The sequence below is a fragment of the Oryx dammah genome, unplaced genomic scaffold (genome assembly GCF_014754425.2).
Source record: "Oryx dammah isolate SB20612 unplaced genomic scaffold, SCBI_Odam_1.1 HiC_scaffold_19, whole genome shotgun sequence".
NCBI lineage: Eukaryota > Metazoa > Chordata > Mammalia > Artiodactyla > Bovidae > Oryx > Oryx dammah.
In genome coordinates, this window is record NW_024070203.1 from 38,961,872 (window position 1) to 38,978,938 (window position 17,067).

At 39.5% G+C, this 17,067-nt stretch overlaps 2 protein-coding genes across 2 annotated transcripts in view; one reads left to right on the top strand and one right to left on the bottom strand.

Annotated features, from left to right (window-relative positions):
* The window catches only part of CLVS1 (clavesin 1), a 166,175-nt gene extending 153,042 nt beyond the window's left edge, over nt 1-13,133 (top strand). Inside the window, exon 6 of the mRNA XM_040261281.1 lies at nt 9,595-13,133. Coding sequence (XP_040117215.1) covers nt 9,595-9,682 — 88 coding nt within the window. The 3' untranslated portion in view covers nt 9,683-13,133. The remainder of the gene's footprint in view (nt 1-9,594) is intronic.
* The window catches only part of ASPH (aspartate beta-hydroxylase), a 163,389-nt gene continuing 157,642 nt past the window's right edge, over nt 11,321-17,067 (bottom strand). Inside the window, exon 26 of the mRNA XM_040261284.1 lies at nt 11,321-13,574. Coding sequence (XP_040117218.1) covers nt 13,424-13,574 — 151 coding nt within the window. The 3' untranslated portion in view covers nt 11,321-13,423. The remainder of the gene's footprint in view (nt 13,575-17,067) is intronic.

A 17,067-nucleotide genomic window follows, 5' to 3' on the forward strand; every position in this document is an offset into this window, starting at 1 on the left:
TGGCAAAGTAATGTCTCTGCTTTTTAATAAGCTGTCTAGGTTGGTCATAACTCTTCTTCCAAGGAGTAAGTATCTTTTAATTTCATGGCTGCAGTCACCATCTGCTGTGATTTTGGAGCCCCCAAAAATAAAGTCTGTCACTGTTTCCACTGTTTCTCCATCTATTTCCCATGAAGTGATGGGACCAGATGCATGATCTTAGTTTTCTGAATATTGAGTTTTAAGCCAACCTTTTCACTTTCCTCTTTCACTTTTATCAAGAGGCTCTTTAGTTCTTTGAAAATAGTTATCAAGTAGCACCTGGCAGCTTTGAATTCAGTATTTAGAAACTTGTGGAAATAAAAATATCTTTTAAAATATCTATTTATTTATTTCGCTGCATTGGGTCTTAGTTGTAGCACCTGTGTGATCTTTCGTCGTGACACATGGACCCTCTAAGTAGTGACACTTGAATGTAGCTGCCGTGTGACACGTGTGATTGTAGTCCCCCGACCAGGGATTGAACCCGAGTTCCCTGCATGGTAAGGTGGATTCTTAACCACTGAACCATGAGGGAAGTCCCTAAAAAATTTTTTTAAAGGTAAATCTTTTGGACTCATGAAATCTAAATGTTTGGGGATCATACAAATTTTCAAAGAGGCTTTTCAGGTCTAGTCAAAATTTGTTATTTGCTGTATTGTTATGCATTTCTAGAAGGAGGTAAAAACAAATGCTGAGATAGAGAGGTACTTAGACTATTCAAGCAAATTAGCTTAAAGTCAGAATTGTGGAACTTTGAAAAATGAAGTCTAATTATTTTCAAGAACTAATGTTGATTTACCCCAGTCTGGTAGACTTCATGAACTCTTGGGGCTAAAATCAGCATTTTGTCCAGCAATCATCATTTTACAGTTGAAAAACATGGGCTCATAGAAGCCAAGTGAGATGTTCCATAGAGTCCCATAGCAAGTTAGTGACATGGTGACGATTCTCTTCCATCAGCTCATTTCTCCAAGGATCCTTATAATAAACAACAAAAACCATCTGTAATTGTAACATGAAGTTAGTAATAATTTTGCTGTGTGTTCAGAAAGAACTTATTTCTTTCTTTTCAAGTAGTTTAAATTTCTTCCTGAAGTCTTTTGATACTATTTATCCATTTAGAGATAAAATAAAGGCATATGTTCACCCTCATCTAAATAATAAATTAATAGAATCTTAGCTAATGAAGTTTCTTTCTAGTTAGCATTCAAGCAACAACAGTGTTACTCAGAAACCAGCTCTCATGTCACCTGGGGCTTTGTGTGTATCAGTGTGAGGATTAAATGAGTCAACATGTGAAAAATAACTCAGCACACTGAATATTGGCGGTGACAGATCATAATGTTGCTGTGGTCATTTGGGATGACTGTAAAATGCTAAATGAGGGTGAGTATATCACTCTGGTTCAGCCACAAGCCTGATAGAGAGAATGAAGCCTTAGACTAGCACTGTCCAATAGAAATAACGTGAGCCACACATAGAATTTTAAGTTATCTTGTAGCCACATTACAAGTAAAGAGAGAAACAAGTGAAATTAATTCCAATAATGTTTTATTTAACTGAAATTGTTGTTGCTTGGTCCTGAAGCTGTGTCTGATTCTTTGCCACACCACCAGGCTCCTCTGTCGATGGGATTTCCCAGGCAAGAATACTGGAGTGGGTAGTCATTTCCTTCTCCAAGGGATCTTCCTGGACCAGGGATTGAACCCATGTCTCCTGCATTGGCAGGTAGATTATTTATCCCTGAGCCACCAAGGAAGCCCAACCCCATGTATACAAAATTATGATTTCAATATAATTTAAAAAGTGTTAGTGAGATATTTTACATCTTTTTTTCATGCTGTCTTTGAAATCCCATGCATACAGCGTCTTTACAGCCTATCTCAATATCTCAGCTAAGACCGATCCAGTTTCAAGTCCTCAGTGGGCACATGTGCTGAGGGCTCTGTGTTGGACGGTGTTGCTTTAGACTTATTTACATGTGAGCCCAATTTCCATCCTTTCTGAAGGCACATGTGTTTTCTCTTGGCTCTTTCTTCCTTGCTCTAAGATTGGTACTTATCATGGTTAAATAGAAATACATTATACACTTGAATTCAAGTTACAATGCATTTAGGCAAAAGCTGAATTGTTGGACTCACTCTAAAAATAGTTCACTTAAAAAGATATTGAATATTTATTTTTCTTCCATTGATTTCTTTATATTTCAGTAAGTTATGGCAAATTGCATTGTCATAGTCAAGGGAGGTTTATTTCTTATTTCTTCACTTTGATAGAGAAAGGCTTTGCTGCTTTACATGAGAAATACTTAGGCTAACTGTTAAAAAAATGATTTGTTGATTTATGATTTATTGATCTGGTTCCATGAATTTTAATTTTATCGTATTGCCTACAAGTATCATTCTAACACTGAAGAGTTTAGTAGCTGAACAGAATATATGTCTTATGATTATTCTTTAAGACTCCACATTAAGGATATTATTGAAGGCATTATAGCAGAAAGAAACTCCATATTGCTTCACATCATGGAAACAACTACAGATAGATGCACTGAAATCTACATAAATAATTGTTCATCAGGTGGAAACTTCTGGGTTACTTCTAAAAGTTATAAGATATAAGATAAAATAATAAGATTAGCTTTCATGTGGAGCAGTCTCATCACTTATTTTGAATTTTTAAAATATTAGTCTTTATCCATTCTCAAATCTTAGTCTGCATTTAGTCTCAGGTCACATGATACATCAGGACACGCAGTTCTCTCTTGTAAATTTAACAATGAGGCTTTTGGGAACTTAGAGTTGAATTCATGCTTTGTAACTCAAAGTGTAGATGAACTAAATATTCCAGACCTTAATTTTCTTATCTGCAAATGGGGAAGAATAGCACTAGGTAAAAACGAAGGTACATATGTATCAGGCTGACACTGGGCTAGACACTTTCAGTTTGTAATTCATCTAGTTCTCCTTATCCCCACCTCCCATGTTGTGGGCACTGTCATACTTTCATTTTACACATGAGGGGGTCAAATTTACCCAAGACCACAAAGCCAGTGGTGGAGCCATCATTCAAGTCCAGGCAGGAACTTATAGGAAAAAATAGAGGTTGAGTAGAATTAGAGACATCTTTAAAAATATCTTTTAAAAAGCCTCACTGTTTCTGGTTAGAAGTGCTGATACAGGTGTACTAGAACATTCAGTTCAATTCAGTTCAGTCGCTCAGTCGTGTCCGACTCTTTGCAACCCCATGAATCACAGCACACCAGGCCTCCTTGTCCATAACCGACTCCCAGAGTTCACCCAGACTCACGTGCATCGAGTCGGTGATGCCATCCAGCCATCTCATCCTCTGTCGTCCCCTTCTCCTCCTGCCCCCAACCCCTCCCAGCCTCAGGGTCTTTTCCAATGAATCAGCTCTTCGCATGAGGTGGCCAAAGTATTGGAGTTTCAGCCTCAGCATCAGTCCTTCCAATGAACACCCAGGACTGGTCTCCTTTAGGATGGACTGGTTGGCTCTCCTTGCATTCCAAAGGACTCTCAAGAGTTTTGTCCAACACCACAGTTCAAAAGCATCAATTCTTCAGTGCTCAGCTTTCTTCACAGTCCAACTCTCACATCCATACATGACCACTGGAAAATACATAGCCTTGACTAGACGGACCTTTGTTGGCAAAGTAATATCTCTGCTTTTCAATATGCTATCTAGGTCGGTCCTAACTTTTCTTCCAAGGAGTAAGCGTCTTTTAATTTCATGGCTGCAATCACCATCTGCAGTGATTTTGGAGCCCCCCAAAATAAAGTCTGACACTGTTTCCACTGTTTCCCAATCTATTTCCCATGTGAAAGGTAAATGCCTTTGGAAGCAGTAAAAATTAAAAGCATGGTTATAGATATTTGATGACATGCAGTGGGGAAACTTCCAAATTTTGGAGAGGAAAAGGGGAAAGTAGAAAGAAGAAAGGGAGAGTGAATGGATGAGGGTGGAGGTGAGGGATATAATAGCAGGAAAACAAAATGTGGCAACTATCAAGGCAAGAACGAAGCCATTGTTATGAAGGCTGAAATAGCTCCTATAACTCCCCGGCTTGCCCTTGAGGTTAAGCTGGCTTTCAGTGTTGGAAAGAGGACCCATGAGAAAAGACTGAAATGTTTATTTTAGCAGAAGTGTTCATCTTCTTGGGTGAAGGCAAAGCCAACAAGTTGGGAGATTACCACTAACGTGATCTGGGCAAAAAACCGCAAGGCAAGTGGTTCCTCCATGGTTAATGCACAGTTCCTGAACTCGCTCTTTATGAGTGGTAGAGATGTTTTTATCAGTGAACAGTTCAACTTTCTTCCCAGAGAGTACTGTGACTCAGCTAAATGGACAGAGGGCAAGATTTAAAACAGGTGTTTCTCTTTGCTTTATTTATGCTAGATTTTGAAAAAGGCAACATATGCTTTCTGTTTTTCCAATGAGTTTCAAATATTTCATGATAGAATGTGTTCCTTATATCAAATGCTCATTTTGTGACCAGGTAAATGGAATTATGTCACATTGAAAGTAAAGATGCTCTGGTTCCCTTCTCAATCAAGGAAAATGCAAACAAGAAAAAAAAAAACAAAACACAAACTGTGTCTGGTTCCTCATGCTCAATGCCTCAGGGCTGTTCAATTGTTACCTACCACTCAGCCAAGACAGTTTATTGGCTGAGATAAGAAACCTAGCATCCTGAGTCCCCACTGTCAGTACAAATATTTTAAAAATTCCACATAGATCTGAGAAATGGAATGTTTTCTGCCATATCAGTAAACAAAGGATATCATAGTCATCATCAGTGAGCTGGTGAGCCCTGAAGGAACTCAGGAAAGAATGAATACCTGCCATCTTGCAAACATCAGACTGCAGTCACTTCCTATGATGAGTCTTGAGGACACTCAGGATATGAAAACCCAAGAAACCGCCCAAGATACCTGAAGTCCATATCAAAAGAATGACTTCAGTGAGTCCAGACTCTTGCATCTTCCCACACATAGAAAAGCGCTAAATTCCTTGACTTGAGATATCTGGTTTTCTTTAGTTAACAACCATCTTTCAACATTCAGACTGCCTGCCCTTTGTTGCAAAAATTCTGTATAACCTGGCTCCGTGCTGACCCCCAACCCCCACCACCTCCTTGAAGCACTTCTCTCAAGGTTACTTGAGATGCTGCCTCCCGGGCTTGAAGTCCTAAAAATTCCCTGCTGAATAAAACATAACTCTTAGCTTCTAAGTTGTGAATATTTTTTAAGTCAACAGATCCAAATCTCATGCCAAGTGAAGGGAAGAGGCACCTGAATGAGGCCTATGAGTGGTGTCACTGTGTGAATGATAGCTTTTCCTCTCTACTTTTTCTTTAGAGATGCAAGAGATGATGCCTGCTTCCCACCCCTATACCTGAGACCCTGTTCTCAGAGTGTTGATCACAGTGACCCCATATCTATCTATGGGTCTATGCGAGAAACACGTTCACTTGCCCAAAACCAAGGGATGGACACAGAGACACAAAGCACAGAGAAAGGGAGGCTTTAAAGGACAGTCTTACAAGATTGGATGTCTGGTGGGCAGGCACACCCGGGACAGTTACAGCCAGCACTTTTATTCCCTGACAAGCAGACCCCTCCCCAGTCCCTCACTGGCTTAGTACTATGGGGCTACAATCTTCTAGGACGTCACCTAAGTCTCATAGCATATTCTTGCTTCTCCCTTCCCACCCTAAGTCCATAATTCTCCCTTCCCAAACATCCTGTTAGCTTAGGGCTGGTCCATGGGTAGACTAGTTTGCCAGTAATTTTCCAAGATGAAACTAGCTAGCTGTGAGTGAAAAACTGTTTGATAATAATTCTCCACCCAAGGCCAGCTACTTTGTCCTGAAAATGGACCACTTCAAGTTCCATTTCTTACGGTCTATGACTGGGTATTTAAAGCAGTATTTCCACTAAAGAATGAGTATTTCTGAACATATTCTCACAGTCCCTAGCTATGACATTCACAAACATTTCTTACCATACATGAACAATCCTTAGCCATTTAACTCTTTATTTCCTTTATGCTAATTATTTGGCCTAACGGGCCTGAAAACTCTCCTATCACAGAGCACATAACCGTTCTGAGTCATGTATGCCTTGTTTCTTTGCGGTGTTGTTTTTGTTCTTTAGTCACTCAGTTGTGTCTGACTCTTTATTCCATGGCCTGTAGCCCGCCAGGCTTCTCTGTTCATGGGGTTTTCCAGGCAAGAATACTTGAGTGGGTTGCTGTTTCCTCCTTCAGGGCATCTTCCTGGTCCAGGAACTGAACCCATGTCTCTGCGTCTCCTGCATTTGCAGGTGGCTTCTTTACTGCTGAGCCACCAGGGAAGCCTTTATTACCGAGTTAGTGGCAATAAGTGATTTTTGTTTGAAAGTTCAATATTTGAGAATTTCTTTTTTTTTTTTTTCCCATGATGGCTTCCAAAACAGGGGAAGGGAAAGTTTAAAAACAAATCCACTACTCATGAAAATCACAGACAATAATTTGGATGGGTAACACATTTCTAGATCCAAAAGGATAGAGATACAGTGGTAATATGAGCCAAATTAAAAAAGATGAAATATTCAACCATGTACTTTCAAGATGGGAGAGAAATGACTTAACAGCAGCATGTATAAATATAGCTAAAATTTCCCTTAGCTTTATTGAGTTCCAGAAAGGCTAAGGCAATTTTAGGTGCATTTTCTATGCTTCAAGAGGAGCATACAAAAAAGAAAAAGAAGGAAGCAATAATTTCATTCTTTTATGAAGTGACATCCTGTGGGCAAGCAGCTGATGAAGAGATGCAGGAAAGTAGTTAAGTTCTAGAAATCTTGAAGGCTCAAGAGGAATTTGGTTAGTTTTAGTGGGAGCAGAGAGAGGTCTAGAGGGCACTCGACGAATATTTTAAGGGCTGTTATGTGGATTGGATGGATTATACATATTCTGGTGATTCCAGCAGACAAAACCAGGAACAGTATATAAAAGTTGCAAAAAGACAGGTTTTCGTTCATTGTAAGAAAAAGCTTTCTAGCAGAGTTGCTCCTCCAGGAATATGGAGAATACATTTCTTAAGTCAGATATATTCAACAAGAAACTGCGTGGCATCTTACTTAATATTTCCTAATGGGTTCATCTAGTGGGTCTCTAAGGTCCTTTCTAATTCTGTGGCTGTGATTCTCTTGCCATGTTGTAAAACAAAGCCAAGTGGCATGAATGAGAAATACAGCTTAGCATCTCTAAAGTGGACTGGCCATTAACATCCTTCATTTCACCAGGGCCTGTAGGGCAAAGTGGTTAGGCAGCTGTCCAAGGTGCTGGATGGAGGTGGCCTGTATGGGCAGTTGTATTCCTGTTTTTCAGTTTTATTTTTATTTATTTTAATTGGAGGCTAGTTACTTTACAATATTGTGGTGGTTTCTGCCATACATTCACATGAATCAGCCATGGGTGTACATGTGTTCCCCATCCTGAACTTCCCTCCCACCTCCCCCCCTTCCCACCCCATCCCATCCCTCAGAGAACCTTCTGGGTTTTCGGCTTTTCTGCTTTTTATATAAATCCATTACCTCCACTGCCCACCCCGCTACACTTGTGTGGGAGTGTGTGTGCATGCACACACCACACACACAGCCTTTAACTAAAGCAAAGAGAGAAATATGTAGGCAATGTATAAAACAGCTGAAATATACTACTACCTGGGGCTTCTCTGCCCTATACCAGGAGCAATCAAATCCAGTTCATTTTGAAAGGTTTAGGCTTGGCTCCTAAAGTTGGACTAGACTGACATTTGGAGCAGCTAAACATTGCTGCAGTGTTAGGCAGACCAAGGAATACTGTGATGGTGATAAACCTGTCTTGTTCTCCGTTCTCTATTTGTGTTGCTTTTCCTATGTTACTTCTTTTTTGTTGTTGTTGTTCCCTTAGTTTTTTCCCACCCCAGAATGGAAGCAATAATAGCACCACTCCTTAAGGGTATGAAAATGAAGTAACTTCATACATGTAAAGAGGTTACAACTATACCAGGTACACAGACAACAAACATTCGTGTTATATATCGTGCTTGAGGTCCTCAAGACCACCACCAGATGTGATCATCTGCTTGAGGGACTCACAGAAATGTGGTTATACTCACAATTATGATTTATTACAGCAAAAGAATACAGATCAAAGTCAGCAAAGGAAAAAAGGTGCATTGGGTGGAGTCCGGTCCTCTGGAGCAGTTGCAAGCTCCCAGTTTTCCTCCCACTGGAGTCACAGACAGATCTTAATTTTCTCAGCAATGACATGTGACAGACAACACAGGCAACGTGTTGTCAACCAGAGAAACTCACCCACATCTTGGTATCCTGGTTTGTCTGTCACACAGGCAAGCAGAGCATGTGTGACTGACCTTAGCTACTTGGTCTTCAGCTCCTCTACCTCCCCCAACAGGAGGTCAAATTGAAAGGCTGTCTCCCAAAGTCCAGGCATACAAAAATAGACATTTATCATTAATCACATTGTTAAAATAAACCATATATCATGGCCCAGAGCCTCAAGAATACAAAGACACTTTATCAGGCGATACTCCAGGGGTTTAAAAGAGTTAGTCAAGGGACGGTCCTGAAGACTCAGAATGTGGAGAGTTTGGGAACCTCAGGTGTACTGAGTTACCCATTTATTGCACTTACATGTAAATCTTGCTTATTTGAATAACCCACTTCAATCATTTTCTTAATGTTTTGAGTGGCTTTTTCTTTTTAGTATATGAATGTTCATTGAATGTTTACTGTATGCATAGCTCTTATAATCTTGTCTATAAAGTTGGAAAATAATTTCAATCTGGGTTATAAACACAAGAAATTATTACTCCAGTAATAAAAGGACACATCAGAAACTAAAGATCACTGACATTATCGCAATATTGGTAATAATAGAGTGCTCCATAAATTTTGACTACAATTACATGCCAAATGCTTTATGTATAATATTAGTTTTAGTCCTACTTAACAACTCTGGGAGGTAGGTAATAGCTACCTACAGGTAACAGGTAATAGCTGTTTTACAGATGAGAAAACCAAGGTCCAGAGTTCTAAGAACTTCCCCAAGACCCCTCAGTCATTAAGGAGCCAAGGATACATTTATAGCCTGATTCTATATCTTGTGCTATTAACATCATATATGATAGTTTCCTATGACCTTGAGAAACAAAGGCTCTCAAAAGTATTTTGAAACATTAAAAATCCAACAAAATTTATGAGACTTTATACATCTCAAGATCCACAGAATGTTTAGACAAAGGGGCAGAATTGTGGCTAGAACAATGTGTTTGTTTTATCAAAAGGAGATCCCTACAAAGAAAATTCCAAGATGTTTGGTTCCCTAAAAACGTGATGTAGAAGACACAAAAGCAAGGAAAACAGAGATACACAAGGGGGAGAAGTTGTATAGTTGAGCGTCTTGCTTAATCAGGGATCCATGAAGTCTGAAGGCCCTCCAAGATTCCAAAATGGCTAGCACCATGAATTGTCTGTAATCAGATCTTTTTCCTTCTCCTATTATTAGATCTCAGTCTGTGGTAGAAGCTGGGACCCTGAAACATGAGGACAAGGGAGAGAATGAGAACACCCAGCCACTCCTGGCTCTGGACTGAACCCCGAGCCACCCCGTGCTCCCGACGTCACCAACTCTCAGTGGTATCAGACACCAGGAAGTGTTCGGCTCGATACAAGGGCCTCCTCTCCTGCCACCCAGTAATGACTGTCACCAGCCATTGGTCTGAGCAGCCAAAGTTGAACAAAGACTTGAGAGATGCATTTTTGTTTTTCAATGAGGGAATTGGAGGATAAAGCAAGGTAGTCATGGAAACAAGACTCCCCCACCCCATATTTATGTATTAAATGAGTTGAAAAGAGAAAAACTAAATTTGAGGCACACACCTCATTAGGACAAAGATTTCTCTGAGGCTTTGAAGAGATGCTCTCCAGTTTTTGCAGTTTAAAATTAAGTGCATTTCCAAGTAGATCCATAAGAATTTAAACTGTGCAGACATAATTTTCAAGTTTAATGTAGTGCAAAGCCCCAAGACTATAGTATCTTCGGTAATCTTCATTCCTACATTGAGTTATTTTCTTTGACCTCATCACCAGCATCTAATCTCAAATTGTTCAGCCTAAGAGCATGCTCTTGCAGGTCTGGCTATTTGCAGAGTTTGTTTGTTTTGATATCCTGCAAAAATGATTTTAATGTCACATCTTTGATGAGGCTACCAGCTGATTATCATGAGCTAATTTGAAACAAAGACACACAAATTGAAATATGACTATTTCATCTTAGTGATGTGGCTTCCCACAAGGAATGTATGTCTCCAGAGGGTAGGGGGTTATGTTGAAAATACATGTCAGTGGTTAATGAATCCTTTCAAGTTGCCTCACTTAGGTCACTACGGCAAGAAAAGTGCTACAAAAGCATTACACACCCAGTACGTACCCCCACCTCCCTCCTGCAATCAGTTAAAGGTGCGAAGGATGGACCTGGCTGTTGTTAAGGGGGTAGGTATCAAACTTGGAGGAAGATCTTTAAGGATGGCTAAATATACAAGAACTGAAAATAAAAGAAGACGTGGAATGCAGGATGAAATGCCAAAGATCATTTTATTTCTTTATTTTCCTTAGAAATGGAATCCCCAGTTATCCATTCAAAGGAAACTAGAAAAAAATAAACAGATATCATAGCATATGATATCCTTACCTGTGCCATGTTTCCCCAAACCAGTTGTATGTTTTTAGCTATATCTCTTATTCTCCCAGCCATTCGCATGACATGGGCCTTCATTACTGTGACCAGTTGGTGCTCAGTGTCAAAGAAAAAATACTTAATAGTTGATAATGAGCAGTAAAACATGATTTTACACTTTAAGTATTTGGGAGGGTCAATTTGTTGGCTAAAAAATTTCAAAGGTAAGAGGTGATTCAACTGGCCATAATCATCCTCAGTAGATATTATTACTAATTTTAATAATTTATCATATCTCTTTCTCAATAGATCTAGTGTTTTAATTTTTTTCTACTGGTAGAAAATGATAACAGAAGTGATTTTTGTATTCCACTCTTGAAATAAAATTGAAATAGAATTTAAAATATTTCCCAATCAATTGCATCACAGTATAAATAAAACCAATTCATTTTGTGTAGACACTTCAAATAACAAGACACTAATACTGAAATAATTCTACCAATGCAATGACTTTTCTTATATACCACAACATAGGGAGGAAAGATGAAGAATTAAAGCAAATTAGAAAACCCAATTTATTACTTGAGTTTATGAAACAGTTGTGGGATCCAAGTGTTTAAAATGCTACTGGAGTCAATTATTGCCAAACATTTTGCAACAGTAATAATAATTCTGGCTTTCCAATTGGCAATATTTAGAATCCTACTGTAGTGACCTGATTTTAAATACCATATTATAATTATTAAGTTAAGAATTTGTTTTTAACTCTATTCCATGATTTCATTAAATGAATGTAAGATGATGGTTCAACAGTGACAACTGCTACTTTGAATTTCTTTATGTGTATGCAATATACATACAAGAACCAAATTCAGTAAGTGACATGAATGTTGCCGCGCGAGCACTAGATTGCATTGTCCTTTGTCAGTCCTTTCTTCTGTTCAATAAATACTGAAGGACACAAATGCCTTTTTATTTTTCAAGTGTTTGCTTTTCCTTCCAGACTTTGGTAGTTCACTCTGATTTTCCTCAAATGCTTCTTCATCTATTTTAGAGAGATTTTTCAGCATTGGCAAAACAGAAGGAAACAAGACAAATATTTTATAGACTCTTCAAAGGGAAGCTAATATCCTTAAGGACAAGCAAAAGCAGTCCAATAGCATTTTAAAGAACTGTTTTGTTTTTTCTTTTGATGATATAAAGAAAGCAACCTTCTTTGTCCTTCAATGGAAAAGAAAACACAAGTGATTTTTCTCCCTGTGCATGGTAACCTGTGCGTCATTTCTTTAGCATTTTTGTTCATATTGGCTTAAAATTCAGTGCATGAATATCATTACATTCTTATAGCTAACATTTCTAGTTAGCTTTGGTTTAAAACACACAAAATTTAATGCATTAATATTCCACTAAACTAATGATGTGGTCATCTTTGGAACAAGTGGCAACTGTTCTTTCTAAGCAATGGCAAATTTCAAAATGAAACTATCAATAATAATTGACATCTCAAAGTGAAGTTTAAATGGCAGAAGTTTCTCAAGCCAGGGAGATGTCAGAGTCTTTTGAACAACTGCAAAGAGGAAAGTTTTGACATCCTATACCCAGAACAGACATCCAGGCATTTTTGGCCTTCCACTCTGTCATCCTTCTTAATTTTGCAAAGTTGTGATAGGAATCCTTTCAAAGACCTTCTCATTCACAAGGATCCACAGTAGAAGACACTCTGGATTCCAGCCTGGTTTTATAAATGCAAAGTGGCCAGAAGTCAGAGATCCTAGCAGCCCCCCATCGAGCTAATCCCAAGAGAAAATTCTCACTTGGAGAAATTTTTGTTTTCTTCCCCACAATGCCTGATACTTGTCATTAAAAAAATTTACACGTGTCATTGTTATAACTAAATATAAAATGACTCCAGGTCCTTTTTCAGTGTAAAAAGTTCCTCTTAGAAAGAAATACCATTTTTGTTAGTATTTCTGCCATTCACAGAGTGGGAAGAAAAATTAAGACACCAGCTCTTAATGAAGACTAAAAAGCAAAGAGACTCAATGGGTGGGGAGCAGTATGGTTCATAAGACATTGGCATAATTATGTCTCTCAGCTTTGTATTAGGAAAACATAATTTTTTTTTTCATGAGTGCTTTTTACTAAAAATAATTAAAATAGGGATGTCTGAGTTCACCAGGAAAGTTACCATTAAACAGAAGTATTTATGCAGCTTGTCATTAAACTCAACAAAAAAGTAGTGGTGTGTGATGATAAACCATCTAGCTACCCTAGAAAAATATAGTTGCTTAGAAAAATTACAAACTAAAGCAATCCATTCACAGTCTCTACATGTATTCTCATTAATACTGATTCCCCCTATTCTAAGAAAAAAAAATATCTTTGGCCGGCAAGGTAGAAGCTATCATGGGTTCACCTGGAATCCAGGCATCAGATGGGGGCTGTCATGGATGAAATACGGCATGTATTTTCTATAAGAATTGCAGTGAGGCAGATATTCCCTTTAGTATTTTCCATCCCTGGGAGGAGGTTTAGAATTTTTCAGGCTGCAAATCAAGAGAATTAAGGGCTGTGGTGTTTGAAGGTCTATGCCCACATCCAAGGAGACTGAACCAAAAAGGTGGTCTCTCTCCAGCGTGTCCTGAGCCTGCACAGAATGCTAGATTGCAGGAAGGCTGCGTCTCTGATGGGGTGTCAGCTCAGGGTGCCACACATCCACAATGAAGATGAGCCGGAAAGACGTGGCGTCCTGCCACACCTCGTGTTCAAAGGAGTCGTCAAAGATGAGCACCTTGCCTTCTTCCCACATCCTGGAACAGAAAAGCATGTCAGTGTGTGACTCAGTTGCCTGAGGATCCACCCATGGCTGTGTTCAGGAAGGGCCTCTGATGACAACCTCTGCAATAGGACCAGGTAAGTGGAACACACGGGCTGTGAGGAGATCAAACCAGTCAACCCTAAAGGAAATCAAGGACTGATGCTGAAGCTCCAATACTTTAGCCACCTGATGCGAACAGTCAACTCACTGGAAAGATGCCTGATGCTGGGAAAGATTGAGGGCAGGAGGAGAAGGGGGTGACAGAGGAAAAGATGGTTAGATAGCATCACCAACTCAGTAGACATGAGTTTGAGCAAACTCCAGAAGATAGTGGAGGACAGGGAAGCCTGGTGTGCTGCAGTCCATGGAGTCACAAAGAGTTGGACACGACTTAGCGACTGAACAGAAACAACAAAAAGTAGAGCACAGGATGTGTTCTTTCACTGGTGATTAAGTAACAATTTCAGGATTCTTCCTGTGAACATCAAGTTTCAGTGCTCAGCACCGAAGGTGTACACACGGCAGGGGGCTGGAGTTAAAAGTAAACTTATTCTTGGTACAAGCCTAGGCAAGGCTTCTTTATTTTGGCAAGCACTCAAACATGTGCCCCACCAGCTCATACTGAGGTGACCTCTCAGTCAATGCCTCCATGCAAGAATCCACCTTGCTTGGGGCTGGTGCACTGGGATGATCCAGAGGGATGGTACAGAGAGGGAGGTGGGAGGGGGGTTCAGGATGGGGAACACGTGTATACCCGTGGCAGATTCATGTTGATGTGTGGCAAAACCAATACAATATTGTAAAGTAATTAACCTCCAATTAAAACAAATTTATATTAAAAAAAAAAAAGAATCCACCTTGCAATGCAAGGGACCTGGGTTCAACCCCTGGTCCAGGAAGATTCCATGTGCCTCAGAGCAACTAAATCCGAGTGCCACGACTACTGAGCCCTCGCAACACACTAGAGTCTGAGTATCGCAACAAAAGAATCCCGCATGACTCAACTACTGAGCATGTAGTTCTAAAGCCCAGAAGCCCATGTGCCTGAGTGCCCTAGAACCCATACTCTGAGACAAGAGAAGCCATTGCAATGAACAGCTCATGCAGTGCAACTGGAGAGTAGCCCCTACTCGCCACAACTAGAGAAAAGCTCGCAAAGCAATGAAGATCCAGCATAACCAAAAATAAAAACATAAATAAAATTATAAATAAAAATAAAGTAATAATTATTTGCAAGTTAAAAGTCCCTTTAGGTTGGATAACAATGGTATTCTCTTGTGCAGAACACCTCGTGTGCTGTCTCACATACCTACCCTAAAATCTTGCACTCACCAAATGAGTTGCTTAGCTCTTTGATTCAATTCCTCTAAAGGTTCAAAGTTTCACTGGAGTCCCATCCAAGTATAACAAAAGACACAGGGGAAGGGCATGCAAAAAGCAAAAACAGTACATTCATGTTCACAGAGATGCTGCTCACAGTAGCCAAAAGGCAGGAGCAACCCGCGTGCCCACTGGCAGATGAATGGATAAATAAACAATTAGCTACATACAATGGGATATTCCTCAGCCTTAAGAGAGAAGAGAAATCTGACAGTGCTACAACATGGATGAACCCCTAGGCCACCACGCTAAGTGAAATAAGCCACTCACACAAGGACAAATATTGTATGATTCCACTTACAGGTGGCACCTAGAGTAGTCAAATTCATATAAATTCAGAATTATGTTGGCTTCACTCCCTATGAGTCATTTAACCGTATTTGAGAAAACTGAAAACTTAAGAGGGGGTGTGATAATAAAAAGCTCTAAGACAATCTGCAGAGATACAATTCCTGTGGGGATGACAAGTAATTCTCAACATTTATTGAGTGGTAGAGAGTTTAAATAGGTTCAGAGTTCCACTGGAGTCCCATCCAAGTATAACAAAAGACACGGGGGAAGGGCGTGCAAAAGCCAAAAACAGTACATTCATGTTCACAGAGGCGCTGCTCACAGTAGCCATAGTACTGCATGTAATTAAATCAACTAAACAGAACATTCTAAGTTTGCACAAAATGACACTTTCCCTAGATTACGATAGGTATGAGAAAGTCAAAGATTTAGGCATGCTCAATGTGAGAAAAATCTTCAAGCATTCAATTCATTAACTTAAATTGCTTGTAAATTGTGAAAAGCTTTTTAGTGTAGGGATGTGCTGGCTGGTTCATTCACGGAACCAATACCTATAAATGTGGAACTTAAGTTAGCAATGGTTTGCAGTTTTGCAGATATTTTAGGCTAAATATGGATGAGAGTAAACCATTGATTAAACAGTTTCTTAAACAAGAAATCTGGGAGGTATTCCAAGGGGTTTGGAGTCCGTTAAGGTCATAAAATTCTATTAGATTTATTATATTTGCCTTGTCATTTTCTTTCAGATATTTTCCCAGAAAACAACAAAGATACTCACTTAATGTAGATTCTTAAATGTAGATTCCTTTCGAATATGTTAAAAAAAAATTCAATCACTTATGAGAGCTAAAATGACTAAAAGTGCAGCCCTAATTGGAAAGGACAATAAAATCCCATTCAAGTGACTGCAGACTGAAGTGACTTCGATTCATCAAAAGATACGTCACCTATCTGGGAACAGATAAGGGTTTTCCAGAACAAAAAGAAACAGAACACCAAGATGTCAAAAGGTCTTTAGATCTCTTCTGAATAGAAAACAAAGACTCTCATTGTAATGAAAAGAAAAGAGTTTTTCCAGCCCACTTGCTTTGAGAGCAAATCTCCACCACCTACAATTTATGTTAGTCACGCAGTCATGTATCTTTGCGACCCCACGGATTGTAGCCTGCCAGGCTCCTCTGTCCAGGGAATTCTCCAGGCAAGAATACTAGAGTGCATAGCCATGCCCTTCTCCAGGGGATTTTCCTGACCCAGGGATTGAACCTGCATCTCCTGCACTGCAGGCAGATTCTTTATCATCTGAGCCACCACATACAATTTATGCTCAATTTGTGACATGGGAAGAGGCCTTTAGGGAAAAGGTTTTACGAGCAGCCTTGGGAAGAAGGCTTCTTGGAGGCTCTCACCTAGCCTTACCTCTGAGGTTTCAGGAAGGCAGGAGGGGGGCGGGGACTGCACCCACTCTTCAGACACCTGCCTCGGCAGACTTTTAGAATTACTCACCATTACGAGGAGAATGTCTCTCCCTGGTTTGCCAAAAGATAGAAAAATATCTGGTCACAAGATAAACCAACATTATGTAATTCCTCAGTTTCTTAAATTATTGTAATTAATGATAATGGTATGATGGTGGCAGCACATGCCTAATAACTATAATTTTGTCATAGAATTACCATCAACATTAATAATGCTAAATAATCAATATGAGGAGCTTACAGAGTCTTCCATCTAAAAATTATATAGATCATATCTCAGTGATCTTTCCAAAAGGTTCTGAGATACACACATGACATGGTTCTAATTTTCCAGCAGAG